The sequence below is a fragment of the Saccopteryx leptura genome, chromosome 3 (assembly GCF_036850995.1).
Source record: "Saccopteryx leptura isolate mSacLep1 chromosome 3, mSacLep1_pri_phased_curated, whole genome shotgun sequence".
Classification (NCBI taxonomy): Eukaryota; Metazoa; Chordata; class Mammalia; order Chiroptera; family Emballonuridae; genus Saccopteryx; species Saccopteryx leptura.
Window position 1 is genome coordinate 104,028,716 of NC_089505.1, and position 24,643 is coordinate 104,053,358.

At 42.5% G+C, this 24,643-nt stretch overlaps 1 protein-coding gene across 5 annotated transcripts in view; it reads right to left on the bottom strand.

Moving 5' to 3' along the window:
- Positions 1-874: 874 nt before the first annotated feature.
- EYA3 (EYA transcriptional coactivator and phosphatase 3) overlaps positions 875-24,643 on the bottom strand; it is a 101,540-nt gene continuing 77,771 nt past the window's right edge. For 4 of the 5 annotated variants that reach the window (XM_066375595.1, XM_066375593.1, XM_066375591.1 and 1 more), the window contains 6 exons: positions 22,349-22,407; positions 16,880-17,040; positions 14,644-14,758; positions 13,069-13,190; positions 8,617-8,717; positions 875-3,196 (listed from right to left, as the gene is read on the bottom strand). In XM_066375595.1, the coding sequence (XP_066231692.1) occupies positions 3,116-3,196; positions 8,617-8,717; positions 13,069-13,190; positions 14,644-14,758; positions 16,880-17,040; positions 22,349-22,407 (639 nt within the window). In that variant the 3' untranslated portion in view covers positions 875-3,115. The remainder of the gene's footprint in view (positions 3,197-8,616; positions 8,718-13,068; positions 13,191-14,643; positions 14,759-16,879; positions 17,041-22,348; positions 22,408-24,643) is intronic. The other variant, XM_066375592.1, reaches the window with a different exon arrangement.

A 24,643-nucleotide genomic window follows, 5' to 3' on the forward strand; every position in this document is an offset into this window, starting at 1 on the left:
TGCCCCTTCCTGCAGGAGGAGAGGAACGCTCCAAACTCATGGCCCCTTGGCTGAGACCGCAGCTCTCCTAGGAAGAGGAGTAGGTCTGCCCCTCTCCCCGCCGGCTTCGGTGGCACTGGCACCGTTCAGGGACCGAGCATCCGGGAGCTCCACAGGCTGCAGCTGGAGTTTGCCAGTCAGGTTCCACTCAGGAGCTTTAAAGCTGAGTTTGTGTAAACTGCAAACAAGCTGTGGCACGAGACTCCTGGGACACTAGCTTTGGCCCCCACACTTGCAGAGCAGGAAACAGGAACACCCCAAACCAAATAAAAGCATCTAAATCTGGAGCAGGAATCCGTTCTCCTGGACACCACCAGCTGCCCCAGGGGCACTGGACAGGGTAATGCTAAGGCACAGTCAGTTTTACATTCGAAAGTCAAGCTACCTCTTGAACCCAAGATACACGTGACAACGCCATATTCCTTAGTAGAGACGGCCCTCATCACGAAGAGTGCAGGCCCAGCTGCTAGAACCAGTCCCCAGCGGGGGAAGGACTCATCATGTGCCTAATTTTATGAGGACTCTCTCTAGTAAAGAGGGCTCCCTCTTGACAAAAGGACCCCCAGCGTGCATCCCTGGGCCCTTGGCTTCCAAGAGCTCCTGGTGCTGCTACCCACTTACTTGCCTTTTCAGATCTGTGCTGGGGAGGAGGAAAACGGGGAGAAGAGCACTGTGTTTCCCGGACAATTCATTTTGGCAAAGAGGAGCCAGGTCCCCTTCTCTGCCTGCCCTCTGAATGAGGTGGTAGCAGCCAGAAAAGAGCAAAGGCTGCTCTGCTTAAGAGAGCTTCCTCACTTCTCTTGGTCAATTTCAAGTTCCTTTTGCAAAGATCTAGGCTGGGCAGTCAGGGCAGGAGGGAAAAGGCCATTGAAAAGGGGTGCAAGTCATATTCTAGGACCGAAGAGCTTCTCCCAGAGGGCAGGAGGAGGAGGTGTTTGTGTGTGGACCTGGGTACATGGTGGAGATACCACTCCACGGCCTCACAGGCCTGAAGCACAGCACCAACCGGGTCGCCTATGTCCAGGGCAGGAAACCACTAGTTACACTGACGGTGAGTGGAGGGCTTGCAGCCTGAGAGTAATGAACCATTGTAGAGCCTTCTATGATCAACTATCAAGCAAGACAGAGCAACTGTGTCTGGGCAACTGTGTTGAACTCAGGCCAAGGCAAGGTCTGCCTCCGACTATATAACCCCCACGCCCACCCGCCAGTGAATACAAGGCCAAAGCAGCAAAGTAATGTACACTGACCAGCTCCTCTCCAAAGACCTCTTCACTAAAACTGGGAGTCATGAAGCAGTTTCTCAATCAGTCTGAAGGAATGTATCAACAGCCTCTCTCTGCTATGAGTGACCTGGCCTTGGGAGGAGTCTGGCCTCTTGTGCTGCCGTATCTCTGGAAATGGATACGCAGGGTCTCTGGAGACAAGGATAGCTGGGGTTGGTCCCAGATGCCTCCTACTGAGCACCCAGACTACAACTCTCTGGGGTGCTTACACATTACCCCTCTCTGCAGCCTGGGAGAAACAACTTCAACTCTAGCAAGTAGATCCTGCCCAAGCTGATGCCCAGGTTGGTCTTGGAAGGATGAAGCACCCACAGACACAGTCGGACCAGGGTCTGGGACCAGTCCTGGCACCCACCAATCTTTCCAGAGGTCAGGCTGGGAGAATTCCTACATTTGGCCTATGATTAAGTTTCTAGGCATGGAGATGGGGGTCCAGCAATTTCATTTAAAACAGAAAAGTCTTTCTGGCTTCTGGTTTCTCATTTTAGAATGAGATTTGAGAAACAGGAAGGGTGTACCATGGGAAAATTGGGTTTTGAGCACAGTAATCTCCTCTTCAGTTTCAAATAGAGATCTGGGTGAATAAATGCCCAGAATACCCTTCACAGGGTTTAAGGGCTTCAAAGGAAGTCAACTACAATTGGTTGTTTTGGCCAAAATGTAGTTATGAGCCTGTTCTTTGACTTAATTTGACTTCTTGGGCCCAAAGCCTTGGGATTGGCCAGAGCTGCATGGAGGTGGCTGTGAAGTACAAAGGGCAGGAAAGGGACAAGAGCCTAGTGCTGATGACTAAGAAAGAAGAGAAGGCTGGTGGGGTGAGTGTCTATTGGGGGAAGAGTGCTTCTCTGCAAGAGGAAAGTGAACCTTCCCGTTTCAAGAACCAAAGCAGCAGAAATTCACAAGAAGCCTTAGTCCCTTCTCTCCAGTTAGGAGGTAAGCCCCCAGCACACAGCCTTTGAATGAAAGAGTCAAGCTAAAGGCTTAGCATTTACTGTCTAAGAGAGGGGTTTCCAGGATTGTGCTATTTGGTTAAAAGAGGAGAGAGATTGGAAAGAGGACTAAGGCTGCTAAGGATGGGAAATACCAAAGTCTAAATTTAATCAGTGTCCAGTGCCCCACAGTTCGGCCAACTAGGAGATGGAAGAATAGGAGACAAACCATCCTAGAGAGCAGACCACTGGAGCAGCTAAAGAGGTGCTACTGTCACAGAGAGGTATTTTAGATATTTCAGTTACTATTTTCCAAGGAAACTTTATACACCCCTTTCTTGCTAGAAAAAGAAAGGAGGGAAAACCTGTTTCAGAGACCAGACCCTTACCTATAAAAATTACATATACATTCACTGGGAATATGTTCTACAGCTAAGGAGATTATAAAGACTGCAAGAGATGTTATTACAAAAGTCTTCCACATTTATCCTACCCCCACAAGTTAACAGCAGTTCTCAATCAGGACATGGATGAAGAGTGCAACACTGCCCCAAGAATTTCCTTTTTTTTTTCTTCATTTTTTGAAACAAAATAAAACAGAAAAACAGAAGAATTAAAAGCACTGTTAGCTGCAGTGAGTCTATTGTTCTCTCAGTCCAATTGTCTCCAGCTTCTGCACGAGGATGAACACGGGGCTGCAGCTCCCTCTTAGCAAAAATAAGCTTCATCCCTTGCAGCTGTTGGTTCTGATTGTGTTCTCGCCAGTATTCCACGGAGAGAGAGAGTTCCCAGTAGGTTCTGGTCTCCAGCTCCCTTCAGGAGTGAAAAGGAGCTCACAGGGAAGGTTCTTCATCCCAGTTCTTAGAGAAAATCAAGCTCCAAAGCCTGGTGGAGTGACACCAGGTCTCCATGGTTTGTGATTCTCCAGAAAGGCATGTTGTGCTGAAAGACAGCAGGGATAGCTGCTATTACCCCAACTTTTTGGGAGGTTCTACTTAACCAAACCCCTTTCTCCACAGATCTCTCCCCAAGGTACTTGGTATCCTCTCTGCCCCTGCCTACTTCATGGGGCTGTCGTAAGGATCCAATAAGGCATATGTATCAGGACTTTGTACACCATAGGACAAGACTATAAATGTGAGATTTTTCTTAAGTTTCAATAGTAACTCTGTCCTTTTATGAGAGATATATTTCTAGCTACTACATAGGGTCTTCAGGATCAAATAAAATCTCCATATAAGAAACGAGTATTAATATTACATTTTCTTACAAATGGTCAATTTCCTGTAAGTTGCAGGGCTACAAGGCTCAAATCTTTTCCATGACCAAGATTAAGAACATAAAATCTGGGAAATAATAATCTCATTACATAATGCAGTCAGAGTTATGTCCAGAATACCATGTGCTATTCTGAAAGCCTTTTAAAGGCTTGACAAATGCAAGTGTTAGAAACCATGTTCCATGAAGCTGAAGGAGACTAGCTTTACTGATCATCTTGTTCAAACTGGTTACAAATGATCAGGAATTCTTTAGTTCTAGAACAGTTCTTTTGCCATGTAACTTAGTGTTTTTTCTAGCTTGCTGTTCATACATAACATTTAAAAGGCTTTTAATATATAGAAGAGGAAGCAGAACTCGTTACATTGGGCTCTGGAGTGCCAGACTAGGACCAAGATATGAAAGTTAGGTAAATTTAAGTTCCATGGAAGGTGGAACATCCTAACAGTGTGGACAACCCCAAATTAGGATAGGATACTTGCTAAGCAGCCTCCTTATCCTTGTGTATGTTCACACAAAATGCTTCTGAATGAAGGTCACTACCTCTCCAAGTAGACAGATGATACAAGGAAGTACCCTGAAGGTCAGGTTCAGATTCTCCTTAGAATTTTTTTTTTCCTTTCCAAAGCATACACAGATAAGAGCTTAGGCCCTCCCCTTTCCACAGTCTGGTAATACGGCTTCAACAATTTCAGCCCGCAAAATGAGAAGGCATGCCTTAGATTCTAAGCTTTACTCAGACTAGCAGGTGGATGCTAAGCACACATAGTTAGCAGTATATGCAGAAGGTAGAAAATTAACTGTACCGCTACTGTGAAGATTAAGACTTATAAAATACATCACAAATAGGAAGCTGGTGAAATGAAACTTGATCATTGTTTTGTTCCTTAATTTCTAGAGATTTCAAATAGAACTGAACAAATTCTGCTGTTTCACCTATTTTTTTCTTTAACAGGATCTATCATTTTCTTCTGAATTCCTAGGGTTCCTTTAGGATTTTCAAACAAAATTCCATTTATTGGATATTAGAATGTAGATAATAAACTTTAAATTCTGTACTTAAGTACTTAAGATTCTGCACCTTTGGTGTTTTTCAGTATTTATCTGGTGCTTTCTCAACTTCTCTAGACATGTTGGGATTCCTGTGCTAATGAATCCTGGCTAGCTGGATTAAGGAGATATATTTCACTCTTTCTGCATCTTCAGAAATGAGTTATGTCATTTTAGCTTGCAAAAGATTATCTTTTTTACCTGCTGTAGTCATCATTAATTCCTCCAATTGTCAGCTCTTCTCAGCACATTTCTGGCCCACCTGTTATGTCCTTATCAACCTGTTGTGTTCTAACCAGGCTTCCTGCCCCCTCCCCTTCCCAGGTTCTCATTTCTGTAAGCCAGAGCACAGTCATAGCTTCAAAATACAGTCTAAGCTTATTCAAGTCCCTCTCTTTAACAACAAAAAAAATTCATTGATTTTTATTTTATTTTTTTGGAGAGGGAGAGAAAGTGGGGGGGGGGGGGCGTAGAAACATCAATTTGTTGTTCCACTTATTCATGCCACCATTGGTTGATTCTTGTGTGTGCTCTGACCAGGGACTGAACCACAATCTTGGCATATCCTGACAATGCTCTAACCAACTGAGCTATCCGGCAGGGGCCTCAGATCTAATTAAGAGAGAAAAACCATTTCTCCAAAGAAGCAGCATAATTACGCCTAAAGCCTATCCTGATCATCTGTATGACAAGTTATTGTTTTTGTTTTTTTTAATTATTTTTATTTATTTTTTTACAGAGACAGAGAGAGAGTCAGAGTGAGGGATAGACAGGGACAGACAGACAGGAACAGAGAGATGAGAAGCATCAATCGTTAGTTTTTCGTTGCGACACCTTAGTTGTTCATTGATTGCTTTCTCATATGTGCCTTGACCGTGGGCCTTCAGCAGACCGAGTAACCCCTTGCTTGAGCCAGCGACCTTGGGTCCAAACTGGTGAATTTTTGCTCAAACCAGATGAGCCCACGCTCAAGCTGGCGGCCTCGGGGTCTCGAACCTGGGTCCTCCGCATCCCAGTCTGACGCTCTATCCATTGCGCCACTGCCTGGTCAGGCACAAGTTATTGTTTTAATTTCACATTCTTATACTGTTTATGAGGGTGAGCATTTTTCATGGTTACTGGTCATTTGGTGAATTCCTGGCCACTGTCTTTCCCCATCAGAAGTGTGTTTTTCTTTCTATTGATTGGTACATACATGATCTTTACTCATTAGGATAGCAATCTATATTTTCCCCTAATTTGTGATTTATTTTTAAATAGAGAAGTAGAGAAAAATCATAGCTGAATATATCAAAATTACTTCAAATTAAACTACTGCAACTGAGCTCAACATTCTGTTATCACAAACTGGCATCTTTTTAATATGTTCAGAAATCTGCCCATACTATCACCTTTCTCCTAATCTCCAAAGCTAGAATCTTCTAAATTATCATTAACTCATAGCAGATTCTGTGATTTCTTTTTTCAAAATAAATTCTTCTGGCCCTGACCGGTTGGCTCAGAGGTAGAGCGTCGGCCTGGCGTGCAGAAGTACTGGGTTCGATTCCCGGCCAAGGCACACAGGAGAAGCGCCCATCTGCTTCTCCACACCTCCCCCTCTCCTTCCTCTCTGTCTCTCTCTTCCCCTTCCGCAGCAGAGGCTCCACTGGAGCAAGAATGGCTCAGGCGCTGGGGATGGCTCCTCGGCCTCTGCCCCAGGCGCTAGAATGGCTCTGGTCGCAACAGAGCGACGCCCCGGAGGGGCAGAGCATCGCCCCCTGGTGGGCATGCCGGGTGGATCCCGGTAGGGCACATGCGGGAGTCTGTCTGTCTCTCCCCGTTTCCGGCTTCAGAAAAATATAGAAAAAAAAGAATTCTTCTGTCATTCCCCACAGATGAACTGTCTTAATTACAAAGAAAATCTAAGTTTAACATGTTTTTAAACACGAAAAAGAAACCTGATATTATCATTTAAAAAATGTAGACATAGAGGCAAAAAAAAGCATCTCTAGGCTTAGAATTATAAAATCAAAGAATTTTCAAGCAAGTGAAGCAGATTTTGTAATCAAAACCATTCATTTTACAGATGAGAATACAGGATTCAGACTGAGTAATATGTTCAAGAATATATCTAATTATTATGTATTTTGTATACTTATAAGTTACTCTATTATAAAATATAGATAAGCATTTTATATAAAGATATGCTTTTAAAATAATTTTATTTTATTAATGGTACAAAACCTTTTTGCTTTTACTATTAATATTTTTTGGTATGTGCTAAATGAATATGCACAATTATTTTTTAAAATCTCAGGTTATTACTTTTTGATATTTGAGTTCTAAGTTCAGTTTACTTTGATACTTGGTTATTTAAAAAAACAAAAGATAACTCTCAAAGAAATGCAGATACAATACTTAGTTTTTAATAATTCCATTCACTTATTCAAAAGCTTTTACTGAAAATTAGTAAATTTCTACATTTTCTACTGCCAATTAACTATTTTGACAACTAAAAAGTACCACACATATTTTCAAATTAAAAAAAAAAAGCATTTGGCCCTGGCCGGTTGGCTCAGCGGTAGAACGTGGACTGGGCATGTGAAAGACCCAGGTTTGATTCCTGGCCAGGGCACACAGGAGAAGTGCCCATCTGCTTCTCCACCCCTCCCTCTCTCCTTTCTCTCTATCTCTCTCTTCCCTTCACACAGCCAAGGCTCCATTGGAGCAAAGTTGGCCTGGGCGCTGAGGATGGCTCCGTGGCCTCCGCCTCAGGCGCTAGAATGGCTCCGATTGCAGCGGAGCAACTGTGGGCCGAGCATCGCCCCCTGGTGGGCATATGGGTGGATCCCGGTTGGGCGCAGGCGGGAGTCTGTCTGCCTGCCCCTCCCTTCTCACTTGGGGTGGGGGAGGGAAAGAAAGTGTTTGAATCCCACTGAAGTGCTTCATTTTAAAGTGATGAGTTTAAAATAAGTTAGAAAAATAAGTGTTTAAGTGTGGAGAAACAAAAATTTTTACAGATTATATATTTATATCTATTTCAAAATAAAAAATATGATTATTTTAAAAAAGGCACTGCCCTTTTTGATGAAGATGAAAGATGGGTCCCACATCATGTTCAATGATGGGGTCCCTGTAGCAGGGTTCAGAGTTTAAGATTTCTGAGTGGCATGGAATACTATGGGGCCATGAAAAAGAAGGAAATTTGACCTTTTGCAACAACATGGATGGACATGGAAACTATTATGTTAAGTGAAATAAGCCAGGTAGAAAATAATAAATATCATATGACCTCACTCATTTGAGGAATCCAATGAACAGTGTGAACTGAGGAACGGAATTGAGACAGAGGAGGGATCAAAGGGACCAGAGGAAGAGGACAGAGGGAAGGGGGATGATAGGAGGGGATATACCTGAAGGGATGGGGGGAGGGCGCTGTGGGGAGGGAGGCAAGGGAGATGTTGAGGGAATATGGGGGAGGGGGATACATTCGGGGCAACACTAGAATCTATGTATACACAATAAATTAAAATCAATTAAAAAAACGATTTCTGAGTGGCATTAGGAGGGGGAGTGGGAAGATCTAACAACTTATAGGGAAAACCCCATTTGGGGGGGAAAATGACCCTTGTTCTTAAAGAAAAATGGGAGAGGAAGAGGACGAAGGGAAACAACACTATAAATACACAACAGATTGCTAAGATTTGAGTTTACCATTTTCCTAATTGCTGGATGCATTCCCGCAGACTTTTTTTTATGAGAGAGAAAAAGAGAGAGACAGACAGGAAAGGAGATGAGAAGCACCAATTCATACTTGCGGCACCTTAGTTGTTCACTGATGGCTTTCTCATTATGTGCCTTGACGAGGGTGGGGGGCAGCCGAGCCAGTGACCCCTTGCTTAAGCCACTGACCTTGGGCTTCAAGCCAGCAACCTTTGGGCTTAAGCCAGCGACCTCAGGATTCTGAATCTGGGTCCTCAGTGTCCCAGGCCAACACTCTATCCACGGTGCCACAGCCTGGTAAGGCACACATTGACTATTTTTACCATGGTTACCTGTTTGGCTGCAATTTCTTCATCTCGTCCATCTCCAATCACTACATATGTGACTTTCTTTCCAAATCTTGACACAATTCTCTCAAAGCAGCTCTCTTTACCTGATGAGAGAAAGCAATCTCCTATCAGGACATTCTGCCCTACCCTTTTTTCACACCAAAGAAAAGGGCTGCTGCTAGGTTTACCAGCCTGTGCTTAGATGGAATAAGTGGCAGCCCCTGTAGTTTGCTTGGTGGGGAGTAGGCCCTCTGGGTCTACAGATGGGAGGCTGAATGGCCAGGCAGCATGAGAACTGTGTACACCACCTCCCTTTCCACATCTTCTGTACTTCACAGCTTACAGAGCAGTTTTCAAATTATTCCTTATTTAATTCTCAAAAAAATCCAGTGAGATGAGTACCATACCCTATTTTTTAACAGATAAAATGGGACTAGTGACTTGCCCCAGATCTAAACAAGCTTATAACTAACTATACTTTGGGCTCCTGACTTCAAGTCTCGGCTCTGGACATTTTGCCATGATGAAAGGATATTTCTGAGGGAAACTGTTTTAGTGTAGAAAAAGGAAGTGGGAGCATAAGGCCCTGATCTCTTGTTAGGAATAAGAAATAGACAGACAGCCATTTCCCTCCATTCTCCACTTTCCATAAACAGTCCTGGACTTAGGTCTTTCAGAGGGGGAAGAGCCCCAGAGTACCAATGAATATGGCAGCAATATTTGTCCTATCTGGAATTTCCTATAATATTTTGTAACCGCAACTGAGATACGGTATCACTGACCTTGACATCAACTTGGGAAATGCGTGATTTCAATCTGCTGCACTGTTTTTAGATATCTGACAATATGTCAGAATTCCTATCCCATCTGCAACCTACACCTAAAACAGGCACAGATGATACTACTTTTTATTTGCAGCTTGCTTTTCCTTCACCATCTCTTAAACTTTATTTCCCTGCCTCTGCAACCTTCTTTGTTAACCAAGGTTCTAACTCTGCTCCCTTCTTCATCATGCTCCATTAACCTTCTCTTTCTTTCTTCTTGCCAGATCCAGTGACTTAACACCCATGTTCCTGTGTGAATAAAAGGTGCTTCTTCCTCAAGGCACTTGACTGCTATCTGCTGGAAAATTGTAATAAATGTACAAATTCACAAATCTAAGATGTCCATATCACAACTGACAAGAACTTACATACCCAAACTCAGAAATCCTGCTTGGTACATCCTAACTAACAGCGGGGTATGGAGGATAGTCATGTCTTACACTTGTAGTTTCCGTGACAAAGGCCAGTCTTTAACTTTGAAACTGTTGGCTTTGTGTATCTAAAATGGTAACATACCTTTGAAATGACAGAACAATCATCTTTTCCAGACTCCTCGAAGGCACAAACCACCAGCACCAGAATATGAGACCACACTGTTATCTTGTCCACAGACCATCTCCACGCACTGTACATGTTAACAGTCCTGTACCCACCACTATAAAAGAAGTGTGTGTCTCTCCATTTGCTTTTTATCCAGCCTCAGAGATTTCCCTGCTTTGCTTTCTCCTGTCTCCCTAATGTAAGACCAATGAATATTGTGTAACCTTCATAAGTCTTCTACTTTGATTCTTTTTTTTTAAATTAAGTGAGAGGCTGGGAGGCAGAGACAGACATCCGCATGCGCCCCAACTGGGATCCACCGGGCAAGCCCCCTACCCAGTGATGCTCTGCCCATCTGGGGCCACTACTCTGTTGCTCAGCAACCGAGCTATTTTAGTGCCTACGGTGAGGCCATGGAGCCATCCTCAGCGCCTGAGGCCAACTTGCTCGAACCATTCTCGAGCCATGGCTGCAGGAGGGGAAGAGAGAGAGAGAGAAATTGAGAGAGAGAGAGAGAGAGAGAGAGAGAGAAAAGGGGGTGGGGTGGAAAAGCAGATGGTTGCTTCTCCTGTGTGCCCTGACTAGGAATTGAACAGGAACATCCACATGCCAGACCTTCGCTCTACTGCTGAGCCAACCAGCCAGGGCCATGAAGCACAATAAGCAATAAACAAGGTGTGCCTGTATTTGGTACTGAATACACTTGTACCTTTCTATACAGTCTCATTTGATTTCCACATCTCTGTTAGTTTCTCATTTTACTGAGAAAACTGAGGTTTTGGAGATAAATTTATCTAAGGAAAGTTCCAGTAAATGGGGGAGCTAGTCCTTACTATTATTATTATTTTTTTTTTTTGACAGAGACAAAGAGAGTCAGAGAAAGGGACAGATAGGGAGAGAGATGAGAAGCATTAATTCTTCGTTGCAGCACCTTAGTTGTTAAATGATTGCTTTCTCATCTGTGCCTTGACCAGGGTAGGGGGTAGAGGAGGGTGGGCTACAGCAGAGTGAGTGACCCCTTGCTCAAGCCAGCAACCTTGGGCTTACTTAGGCCAGCAACTCTGGGTTCAAGTCAGTGACCATGGGGTCACATCTATGATCCCACACTCAAGCCAGTAATCCCATGCTCAAGCCAGATGAGCCCATGATCAAACCAGCGACCTCAGGGTTTCAAACCTGAGTCTTCCACGTCCCAGTCTTTCACTCTATCCACTGTGCCACCACCTGGTCAGGCTTTTATTATTATTATATTTTAAGTGAGAGGTGGGGAGATATACAGACTCCGCATGTGCCCCAACCAGGATCCTGGGTTCCACCTGGCAACTCCCATCTAGGACTGACACTCGAATCAACCAAACTATCTTCAGTGCCCAGGGCTGAAGCTCGAACCAACTGGACCACTCGCTGCGAGAGGGGAAGAGAGAGAGGGAAAGAGAAGCAGATAGTCGCTTCTCATATGTGCCCTGACTGGGGATTGAACCTGGGACATCTGCACACTAGGCTGACGTTCTATTCACTGTGTAAACCGGCCAGAGCCATCCTTATTATTTTTTTGCCTTTTCAAAATATTGTAGTAAAAGAACCATATAATCTAAGATTTACCATGTTAACCATTTTCAAATGTACATTTCAGTAACATTAAGTATACTCATATTGTTGTTCAATCTATCTCCAGAACTTTTTCATCTTATAAAACTGAAATTGTATACCCATTAAACAACTCCCTATTTTCCCTTCCCCTAAGCCCTGTTAACCACCATTCCAATTTGTTTCTATGAATTTGCCTATGTTAGGTACTGTATGTAAGTGAAAGACATAGAACGTCTTTTTATATGGACATATTATTGTATGCCATTGGCAAGAAACAGAATAGAAACCATACAAAAGACAAAAGATTACTAATCTTAATGTCTTCCAAGTTCAAATGTGATAGGATGGGACATGATTTTGTTCCCGTCTAAGGTTGAATAATGTCCCACTATATGTATATACAACGTTTTATTTATACATTCATTTAATGGACATATGAGTTGCTTCCACTTCTTGGCTATCGTGAATAGTGCTGTTATGAATACAGTGTGTAAATATTTCTTTGAGATCCTGCTTTTAATTCTTTTGGACATATCCCCAGAAATGGGACTGCTGAATCATATGGTAGTTTTATTGTTATTTTTTTTAATTTTTTTTTATTTTTTTTATTTATTCATTTTTTTTTAGAGAGGAGAGGGAGAGACAGAGAGAGAGAGAGAGAGAGGAGAGACAGAGAGAGAGAAGGAGGAGGAGCTGGAAGCATCAACTCCCATATGTGCCTTTACCAGGCAAGCCCAGGGTTTCGAACCGGCGACCTCAGCATTTCCAGGTCGACGCTTTATCCACTGTGCCACCACAGGTCAGGCTATTGTCATTTCTTCACATCTTCACTAACACTTGGCATTTTTCTGTCTTTTTGATAGTAGCCATCCTAGCAGGTGTGAGGGGTTTAACCGTTTTAAAAATATACAGCTTGGTCCTTGATTTTTTTTTAAAATTTTTTATTTATTCATTTTAGAGAGGAGAGGGAGAGACAGAGAGAGAGAGAGGAGAGACAGAGAGAGATGAGGGGAGGAGCTGGAAGCATCAACCCCCACATGCACCTTGACCTGGCAAGCCCAGGGTTCCGAACCGGCAACCTCAGCATTTCCAAGTGGACGCTCTATCCACTGCGCCACCACAGGTCAGGCGGTCCTTGATTTTTAATCTAGTGACTTTTCTATTATACTATACTGCAGATCTCTCTCTGTGAAAAGGAAATCTAAAATGAGGCAAAAGTAGATTTCTGAACTAGGATAGTATGTTCTTTCAAATATTATAAAGGAAAAGAGCATGATAAGTTTTAAGTCCCACAAATCTGGATCTGAATCCTATGTACATAACTTACTATCTGTGAAGTCTTGTGAAGCTATATAACTGTTAAGTCTGGACAGCCTCATCAGTAATATCGGAAGACTGCTGTGCGTGTTACATTAACAAAAGAACTGGTAAATAGTAAGTGCATCCTAAGTAGGAAATATTACTGTAAGGCCAGTGACAAGAAACAGAATAGAAACCATACCAATTTTGGTAGCACTATAGATGTTTTCAATAGGAAATATTTCTCCAAGCCCATATAGAAGAACCTTGGCCAGAGCTGGAACCAGCTGGGTTGTAGTGATCAGAACATTCACACAATTCTTTCTAGAAGGGAGAAAGAAGGAAAAGAAAAAGGTGAAACCAAACCAAGCAAGAGCAAGTATTCAAATGGATCTTCTCTTTATGATCTAGTTATTAAAAATTATATTATAGAATAATTTTATTAACCAATGTCACCCCAATAAATTCAATTAAAATATATAAAGAGAAAAGAGGAGCTGATTGTCTTGGAAAGCTGTAATCATTTAAAATTAAAAAAAAAAAAAGATTTTCTGGAAACAAAAATTTTAAAGGACCTGGTATGCTATTTTTTCAGTGCCAGTGTTCAGTTATTGCTCTGATTATTTCAAGTCTATTTAGTTTCCATATTAGAGGACAGAGATTCTATAGTGAGGACATCAGCAACTTGATTCCTGCCTTATTTCCCTCCGACCACTTTACCTTACTGCACTTGTTAGCAATCACCACCAACCCAGTTATTGACATCACTCTCCAGAAAACAGAGGACAAAGTCTTTCAGCTACAGTGCTATTTCATCTGAATGCAAATCAGCCCTTAAATGAGATAGATTTAAGTCCTCTCTGCTCTTTACTCAACAGCAACATAGATTCCAGAATGCACATTAATTTCACACATCCTTTATATACTTCAATAAATAACCTCGGTGTCTGTTTTACTGTTTGCTCTATCAGGTTATAGATCTGCAGATCCTGCTCTAGGGAAGGAAGCAGTAAGGGATATTGGTACGAATATGGCGGTATTTATCTTCCATTATAAGCTTCAAGCTGAAATCTCCTTAATCTGCTTAATATATCCTTTTCTTTTAAATCCCGCCTTCCTCAGTAGGTTTTAGTTCATTTCTTTGTAGCTTTCTGTACTTAGGATATATATATATATTTTTTTTTTTTACAGAGACAGAGAGATAGGGACAGACAGACAGGAACGGAGAGATGAGAAGCATCAATCATTAGTTTTTCATTGCGTATTGTGACACCTTAGTTGTTCATTGATTGCTTTCTCATGTGAGCCTTCAGCAGACCGAGTAACTCCTTGCTCGAGCCAGCGACCTTGGGCTCAAGCTGGTGAGCTTTGCTCAAACCAGATGAGCCCACGCTCAAGCTGGCAACCTCAGGGTCTCGAACCTGGGTCCTTCCGCATCCCAGTCCAATGCTCTATCCACTGCGCCACCACCTGGTCAGGCTCCTATATATATTCTTTGATGTCATCGGGCCCATCTCCTGGGCTGGAGTTACTGAGTTTTAATTTTGTGAGCAAAAAATAAAGGGAAAGAAAAAGGCTTTCATATATATTCTCTTAAAACTATAAGTATTGTTAGCATAAAATGACCTTGCCTCCCGCCTGATCTAAATACTTTCTTGCTTCATTTAAACTTCTCACCCCTATCCAAAATGCTATTTTAGGGAATGACCTGTCCAAGACGAGTGTAGGAAAGAGTGTGTCTCTGAAAGGCTGAGATCTAAAAAAACCACGTTCATACCTGGACTGGATGAGAAGTAAGGACTTTAATGCAGTTCCTAACCAGGAATCTGTTAAAACTTCAATTTCTGCTCTTAGTCTCTGCAGTGCTTCCTTTCTCTGGGGACTGAGAAGGCCTTTGGGAATAAAAGCAAACACATGTACATATCATTTGACAACATATCCTTGATGACATTGAGCAAACAACTTCAAATTCAAATCAGAAAGAGTATGCCATTGAAATACTCTAGCGAGATAATATATTTCTCTTCTTAGTAAAACTCTAGAGTCACCTACTGAAAATGAATTTTGTCTTTATAAGAGTATTTTGCTAGAGGGCACAACAACAAAATCAGCTGATCAAACTCTGACTAAATTCTGACACAAGCTCTTCCATCATGAATCAGTAGTACAGTATGCAGACTGGTGGGCCATACCTTGAGCAGCACTGATTTAGACATGACCTCCACCCAGAACCAAAGGAGGAAAAACAAATGTTATAGCTGGAAAAGTCTGCAGCATTTCCAATCTCTTTCTAAAGAAACCAGAACCCAGGGAGGAAAGGGCTGCCAAAACTACACGGAAAATTAGTGGCTTTTGGTCTCAGAAGTCTTTTCACCATCATACACTGTTCCCTTGGTGGCTCTGCTTTGACCTCTTTCACAACACGTCAACATGAGATTCCAGGTTGAATGACCAGCTCTCTGAACACCATTTATTTGTTTTGTACTTACTTCTGAAACAACTCTAGCTGATAAGAGACTAAACACTACTTAAGGTCAAACAAGCACAACAGAACAATTTATATGTTATGAGACACTTGAGTTATAATATTCAAAAAATAAATCTGCCCCTGAATTTTCTTTAAGGAAGGTAAAAAGAGAAATCCTATAGTCTATTACCAATATTCTATAAAAATAGAAGGACTACAATAATATGAGGACTACAACTGTGTATAACTTGTTTTCAGACTGGAGGTTTCATAATGCAAGCCTAGAATTCAATGACTCTTGATAGTCCTAACAAAAGAAAACCAACACCTAACAAAACAAAACCAACATATATATATATATGTCATATACTTAACTAATAAGACATGGCACTTTAATAATTCAAAATTTTTATAAAATACAGGTGGACATTACTTTAAAAATATTCCCCAGGGTAGGCTTAGGGGATTCTCACAGAGGGTTATATTACTTTTTTCAGGAAATTAGGTCCAGAGAAACTAGGCAGAGAAAGAACCACATAGTTAAATTAGATCCCCAAAGCCTAGATGCCTGTGATTTTTACCTGATATTGGAAGGCAGTAACAGAAATGAACCAAACTAACCTTCAAAGTTCTATTTTCACTTTCTGCATCACAGAAAGTGGTGGCGCGGTATGGAAGGAGGGTTCTCTTGACCTGGGGTAGTAAACCTCTAGGCAGTTTGTGGAATCCCTGAAACTTATGCAACACTTTGTGTGTATGTAGAAATTTGAGGGTAATGGTGCATACTGTAGTTTTAAATATTTTCTCATAAGGGTGTATTACTAAAAAAGAACTGCATGAATGTAAAGTAGACCAAGAGTTAAGGGATGTGGATTAACTTCCAGTTGCGGAAGGTCATTAACTTGCTACGGTAGCTGTCCTTGTTACTTTCATGATGGAAATCAAATGCAAAATACGGAATTTAGGATTAGATATCTAATGTCTCTCTGAATTTGGACAATCTATCACTAATTAATTCCAAACAATAGAATTTTGGGCCTGGTGGCATCTGACATGAGATATTTATAAGTAGAAAGAATTCCCAAGATCCTTCAAATCACAACACACAGATACTGCCAACATATACTCCTAGGCCTAGTTTTCTATCCACTATAAACTGAGTTACTAGTTCTATGTGACTTGTCCTGATATATTAGTAAAAAAAAATATGGCAACCTGTTAACCAGTATTGACAGTAGTTTTGACTGCAGAATAAAATATATTATCAAATGTGATCAATGGAACACATTCCCTTTAAAAAGGCATTTATCTAAAAAGAGTAAGAGAAGTTTGCAAAGTTATGCTAAGAGAACTCCATGAGAAATGCAGAACTTCCTCCCCAAAGGGTTTTAAACCAAACCTCCATGTTTTTAAATACAGAATGAAAATGTTACTGTGGCACAATTCAATTCATAAGCAGCTGCCAGGACTCCTAAGGAATATCTGGAAAAGAAAGCAGGAAATCAGAAGGAAATAGAAAATCAGACTGGTTGTATGCCACACTTACCACCCACGTTGCTTTTATGCTTATCATAGATTTCTCTCACTTTCCGGTAACGAAAAGCCAGTTTCCTCATCCAGTCCACACCCCCCTGTACACCTACAGAAGAGCCGTGGCTGCCACTGCCTCCTGAGCCACTGAAACCATCTGTTGAGAAACTGTAGTTGCTGCAGAAAGAGAGGATAATGAAAATGAAAATGAAAATATATACCACATGGGGCTTTGGATGATTGCCACCCAGGATTCTCTGTCCTATCTGTGGCACCTGACACCAAGGCTAATGGCTTTGAGAATCTTTTCCTTAATCTCTGTATGTCAGACTCCATCTTTCACTAGTCCTCTGTCATACCTCTATTACTTCCATCAAAGAAAGGATGAGGAGTAGGTAAAGAGAGGTAGGAACAATTCAAGCACCAGAATCCCATAGAGGTTGGCTTGAAATAGAGCATCCTTTCATTAATGACAGAACATTTTACAGTGAAAAACTAAAAGGACATAAAATTTTTGTGTATGAACATACAAAATGATTGCAACTATGGTATATAAAAAAAAAAGTGAGGCCCTGGCCGGTTGGCTCAGCGGTAGAGCGTCGGCCTAGCGTGCGGAGGACCCAGGTTCGATTCCCGGCCAGGGCACACAGGAGAAGCGCCCATTTGCTTCTCCACCCTTCCGCCACGCTTTCCTCTCTGTCTCTCTCTTCCCCTCCCACAGCCAAGGCTCCATTGGAGCAAAAAGATGGCCCGGGCACTGGGGATGGCTCCTTGGCCTCTGCCCCAGGTGCTAGAGTGGCTCTGGTCGCAACATGGCGACGCCCAGGATGGGCAGAGCATCGCTCCCTGGTGGGCAGAGCGTCGCCCCATGGTGAGCGTGCCGGGTGGATCCCGGTCGGGTGCATGCGGGAGTCTGTCTGACTGTCTCTCCCTGTTTCCAGCTTCAGAAAAATGGGAAAAAAAAAAAAAAAAAAAAAAAAAAAGTGAAAAAATAATGAAAAGATGTAACCCAAAATACTAATAGTAAGGAAATGGGGATGTTCTCTTTCAGTGCTCTGTTGGCTAGTTTATTAAAGTTCATGGTTCACTGTGGTGGCTTTAAAATGTGCCAAATTTTTTTTTTAAGTGGAGAGCAAGAAGAGAAGGACAGACAGGAATAGACAGAAAGGGAGAGAGATGAGAAGCATCACTTTTTAGTTGCCACACCTCAGTTATGCACTCATTGCTTTCTCGTATGTGCCTTGACTGCGTGACCCCTTGCTCAAGCCAGCGACCATTCGGCTCAAGCCAGTGATCATGGGGGTCATGTCTATGATCCCACACTCAAACTGGCAGTCCTGTACTCAAGCTGGTGAATCTGTGCTCAAGCTGGCAACCTTGGGGTTTCAAACCTGGGTCCTTAGCATCCCAGGCTGATGCTCTATCCACAGCGTCACTGCCTGGTCAGGTAAAAATTCTTTAATACTCCTCTCTTTCTTCTAATCCTGCTCCCTCTGAGTATGTACTGTACTTGAATGTAAATAGAATGTCAAAGAAAGAATTCAGAGACTAGGTTTCTCTTGCTCTGTCTTGGAGCACTTGTTCTGAAGGAAGCCAGCTGTCACATGAGAACACTCAAGCTACCCACGCAGAGGCACACAGTGAGGAACTGAGGCCTCCTGTTATTAGCCACAGCTGAGAGCTGAAAGCAGGTCGTCCAGCTCCAAACAAACCTTCAGATGATTTTAGCTTCAGTCAATATCTTGACTTCAATCTTAAAAGTACAATTCACAGTGGCTTTCTTGGGGACCAAATATATTTAATGGTTAAGGGGACTTGTCCTAATCTGACAGCCAGAGCATCAGACAAGGCCAGTGGCCCTCCCCCACAATCTTGTACCTACTCTAGGATTGGGGCCCAAGGGTAATTTATCTGCACCGTTGACTCGGTATACTTTAAAAACCTACCACCTGCACAGATGGCTTTGAAAGGAAAAAAAAAAGTTTTCTTTTTTTCCCTTGTAATAAACAATAAACTTCCCAGTCTTTATCACTGCCTTTCTCTTGGAACCATGTTTAGAAGAGAGTAGCGTGTCCTACACTGGTCTACACTGGTTGCTGAATTTACCTGTATTTCTAACTGTTTTTATATTTAAAAAAAAAATTAAAAATAAAAATTAAAAAAAAAAAAGTACAATTCAGAACTACCTAGCTAAGTCACTTTCAAGTTTCTGACTTATAGAAACTATGAGATGATAAATATTGTTATTTTTTTAAGTGTATGTGAGACAGAGAGAGGGACAGATAGGGACAGACAGAAGGGAGAGATGAGAAGTATCAATTCTTCATTACAGCTCTTTGTTGTGGAAGCTTAGTTGTTTGTTGATTGCTTTCTCATATGTGCCTTGACCAGGGGGCTACAGCAGAGAACTGACCCCTTGTTCAAGCCAGTGACTTTGGGCTCAAGCCAGCAACCATGGGGTCATGTCTATGACCCCACGCTTAAGCTGGTGAGCCTGCACTCAAGCCGGATGAACCCATGCTCAAACTGGCGACCTCGAGGGTTCAAACCTGACTTCTCTGCGTCCCAGTCCGACACTCTATCCACTGTGCCACCACCTGGTCAGGCTGAGATGATAAATATTTATTATTTTAAGCTACTAAGGTTTGGAGTAATTTGTTATACAACAATAGATAACTAATACAGGCATATGCGAATAAAGCAAATATTGCAATAAAGCAAAGCTGGTGGAGGGTCTTGCCTTTAATTTATAAAAAATGTAACGTGATACACAATGAAATGAGGTGTGCCTATATAGTTAAATAGGCTGGAAGGAATTAATACTTCTTAAGTAATGATTTTTAAAAGCTTGAGCTTGACTAGTTGTGGCGCAGTGGATATAGCATCGACCTGGGATGCAGAGGACCCCAAGTTTGAAACCCTGTGGTCTATGGCTTGAGCCTGGGCTCACCAGTTTGAGTATAGGGTTATCAGTTTGAGCGTGGGATCATCAATATGATCCCATAGTTTCTGGCTTGAGCCCAAAGGTTGCTGACTTAAAGCCCAAGGTCACTGGCTTGAGCCCAAGGCCACTGCTTGAGCAAGGGGTCAATTGCTCTGTTGTACCTCCTCAGTCAAGGCACATGTAAAAAAGCAATCAATGAACTAATGAACTAATGTGCTGCAACTATGAGTTAGTTGATGCTTCTCATCTCTCTCTCTCTATCCTGTCTGTCTCTGTTTCTGTCTCTCCCTAAAAAAAAAAAAAAAATTAAATTTAAAAATTCAAAATAGAGTTCAATATGTTATGTGATACTGTATATTTAAGAAAATAAAACTGCCAAGACATAAGCTGCATAATTACTGTTTAGCCACATATATGAGAGAAAACAAACAAACAAAAAAGCCCTTAAGGTTCAGCCTGACCAGGCAGTGGTACAGTGGATAGAGTGTTGGACTGGGATGCAGAGGACCCAGGGTCGAGACCCCAACGTCGCCAGCTTGAGCGCGGGCTCATCTGGTTTGAGCAAAGCTCACCAGCTTGGACCCAAGGTCTCTGGCTTGAGCAAAGGGTCACTCGGTCTGCTGAAGGCCCACGGTCAAGGCACATATGAGAAAGCAATCAATGAACAACTAAGGTGTCACAAGGAAAAACTAATGATTGATGCTTCTCATCTCTCTCCCTTCCTGTCTGTCCCTATCTGTCTCTCTCTCTGACTCACTCTCTGTCTCTGTAAAACAAAACAAAACAAAACAAAACAATAACAACAAAAAACCCTTAAGGTTCAGAGCAGATCATAAACTGCTTCAGACCAGACATTTTTCTTAAAAGATCAGTAAAATCTCCTAAGAATAGTGCCCTCCGCAGCTGTGCTATGTGAGACATGCGCAACTAGACGCTGCGCCTGAAGTGAAACTTTCAGTTCTTCTCAGCACCGCAGTACCAGGTCCTTACTAAGTGATACGTCCAGTTCTGCTCTATATTTAAGAGTTGATACACAAAATAATTTTAGCATAGACACAGGGAAGAACTTTTTGTCTATGAAAAAGGATAAAGATTATCCTGGCATGTGGTGGCGTAGTGGATAAAGCATCAACGTGGAAAGCTGAGGTCGCCGGTTCAAAAACCCTGGGCTTGCCTGGTCAAGGTACATATGGGAGTTGATGCTTCCTGCTCCTCCCTCCTTCTCTCCCCCTGCTTCTATCTAAAATGAATAAATAAAATCTAAAAAAAGTAAAGAAAACAAATTAATTAAAGATTGAAACAAATTAACACGGCCTTGGCCGGTTGGCTCAGTGGTAGAATGTTGGCCTGGCGTGTGGAAGTCCTGGGTTCAATTCCCAGCCAGGGCACACAGGAGAAGCACCCATCTGCTTTTTCACCCTTCCCCCTCTCCTTTCTCTCTATCTCTCTCTTTCCCTCCCGCAGCTGAGGCTCCATGGAGCAAAGTTAGCCTGGGCGCTGAGGATGGCTCCAGGGCTTCTGCCTCAAGGACTAGAATGGCTTCAGTTAGAATGCAGCAATGCCCCAGATGGGCAGAGCATCGCCCCCTAGTGGGCATGCTGGGTGGATCCCGGTCGGGTGCATGCAGGAGTCTGTCTCTCTGCCTCCCTGCTTCTCACTTCAGAAAAGTACAGGGAAAAAAAAGAAACAAATTAACATGAAAAGATGTGACAGTCTTTTTTATGAAAGTCTTTAAATAAATATAAGCTAAGTATTGTTAGATTGTTCTTCACTAATACTACTGGGCTAGAAAATAATAGTTAAGAGAGAAATGGGGAGACTGAAAAGCAGTCTGCCACTGAGACCTCCTTAGTTTAGCATTCACTGTGATATAATGTTTAAGACTATCTTCCATAGGGCTATTCCTGATACCATCAGACCTCCACAATTAGTTTCCCTGGTAAAATTCCTAATGCTTATCTGTATCTAAAACCAGTCTGGAAGCACACTTCTTTTTTTTTTTTTTTCTTTTAATTTATTCATTTTAGAGAGGAGAGAGAGAGGGAGAGAGAGAAGGGGGGGGGGGAGGAGCTGGAAGAATCAACTCCCATATGTGCCTTGACCAGGCAAGCCCAGGGCTTCAAACCGGCGACCTCAGCATTTCCAGGTCGATGCTTTATCCACTGCGCCACCACAGGTCAGGCTGGAAGCACACTTCTTACTGAAAATCTGACCAAAGAGAAGCCAGTATATCCCTTTACTCTGACATGCTTTTTCCTTATCCCATCAGTGTTCCCCTTCTTCAAGATCATACTCAAATAAAGGCTGCTCTAATATGGCAGCCACCTGCCCCCAGACCCATCAGAACTGCTTTCGTTCCTGTGCTCCGTCACATTTCCTATCGTCACCTCATACAGCATGCCGTGGTTAACTGTGTCTCCTCCAACAGATTGTGAGCTCTTTTAAGGCTGTATCTTATTCATCTTTGTTTTCCTCTAAACCCAGACAGTGTCTTGTGCATAAAAGGTGTGTCGATGTTTAAGGCATCATTGTTCTAATCACCTTAAGTCTTGGCCATTGTCATCAGAAGCAACATCTTCCACATGCACCTGGTCACACTCCTGTTAAAAGACAAAATAAAACACTATTTCAGTCCAGTGAGTAGAAGTGCTATTACCACCGTGACATCTGTAAAAACACCACAAACAATGGTGGGATGATGAAATACCTTATGGCTTCTCTTACGGGTAGAGGATTACTTTCAACCCCCTTGCTGTCCAACTTCTTTTAAAGCCTGATTCATATACTACAGCCTTCATAAAATCTTCCTTAACCATCCCAACCTTCATTTATGTGTTTATCTCAGTAGTTCACTTTGCCAAAAGCTCATGGATATGAGCACAAGCTCCCTTATATTGTCAGGTGTGTCTATGTTCTATATTAGACTGGAAGTTCTATTACACTGAAGGCCTCTTACGGCCCGAGCCCCATCTGACATCTCCTTTGTATCCCTCTAGTCTAGGCCAGTGACCATATGCAGCATGCATCCAATAAGTTCTTGCAGATGAAACAGATGTTGGTAGAGTGTGGTATCAAAACTGAGAGTGACTAAAACAGAAATTTACAAACTCAAACTTGGTATTTGGAAGAGGTCATCTAAGTCAATCTCCTCATGTTATAAAAATGAGGTGAAATGATTTACCCAAGTGAATGACAGAAAGAAAATGAAGAGCCTTCGATTCATATGCAAGGTTCTTTCTACCACACTCAAACTACTGACATAAAATGCCACCCACTGCCTAACTCTAACAGAATCACTCCTCTGATACCAGCTAGGGCAGTGTTGCAATGTCCACCTGCATCAGAATCCTCTGGGGAAGTTTTTTAAAAATGCATATTCTTGGGTCCACCCCAGACCTACTTGAATCAGAATATCTGGGAGTGAAGTCCTAGAATCTTCATTTTTAACATGGTCCTCAGGTGATTCTTATGCCCCCTAAAATTGAGAACCACTGACCTGGGGGGCAGGAACACATTCAGGTCAAATTCTTCACAGAACTTTCAGTCCTGAGTGAGGACTATGTCTAGAAAATCATTACAAATACAATTTGGCAATAATTATTGGCACACAGTAGGTTTTCAGTAAATGTTTGCTGAATAAAAACTGATGTCTAACTTATCAACATGTGAAGTTGAGGAAAGATTAAAGCATTGTGGAGCTTAGACAAAAGTATTGAAGTTTAGTGCCCTATTAATTTGTTGAAGAACTGGCTTTTAAGTAGAACTAGCCTGTATTTTAAAAGGAAAAGAATTACTTCATGTTTATAAAATGCTATCTTATATGGATTTGTTGTCCAATTATTTAATCATTCATTGGTTGATTCTCTCTCTCTTTTTAAAAAAAATTTTTTTTTGTATTTTTCTGAAGTTGGAAATGGGGAGGCAGTCAGACAGACTCACACATGTGCCCGACCGGGATCCACCCGGCACGCCCACCAGGGGGCGATGCTCTGCCCATCTGGGGCATTGCTGCAACCAGAGCCATTCTAGCACCTGAGGCAGAGGCCATAGAGCCATCCTCAGCGCCCGGGCCAACCCTGCTCCAATGGAGCCTTGGCTGCAGGAGGGGAAGAGAGAGACAGAGAGGAAGGAGAGGGGGAGGGGTGGAGAAGCAGATGGGCACTTCTCCTATGTGCCCTGGCCAGAAATCGAACCCGGGACTCCTGCACGCCAGGCCAAGGCTCTACCACTGAGCCAACCGGCCAGGGCCTCTCTTTTTTTTAAAGTGAGAGGAGGGGAGGTAGTGAGACAGACTCCCGCATGTGCTCCAACGGGGATCTACCCAGTACCCCCATCTGGGGCCAATGCTTGAGGGCTGATGCTTGAGTGCCAATGCTCGAGTACTGAGCTATTTTTTTAGTGCCTGAAGCTGACACACTAGGACCAACTGAGCTACCCTCAGTGCCCAGGGTGGAGGCTTGACATTGATTGATTCTAGAATGTACCCTGATCAGGGACTGAACCTGCAACTTTGGCATGTCGGGACGATGCTCTAATCAACTGAACTACTGGGCCAGGGCAAAATTTTCACTATTTTTTAAAATAGGTAATATATGTGCTGTACAGTTTAAAATTCAAAAGAACATGAAGTGACAAATCTGTTCCTTTCTACTCCTGTGTTACAGCAACACATTGCTCTCCCCAGGTAGAGGTTACTAGTTTCTTGTATAGAATAACTGAGGCCCAAAATGGGAAGATAACTTTCCTAACTTGGGACTCACAATCTAGTATTCTGACTCCCAGTTCTATGTTTCCTCCAAACCATGTTTACCTCAAAGGTGAACTCAAATGCCAAAG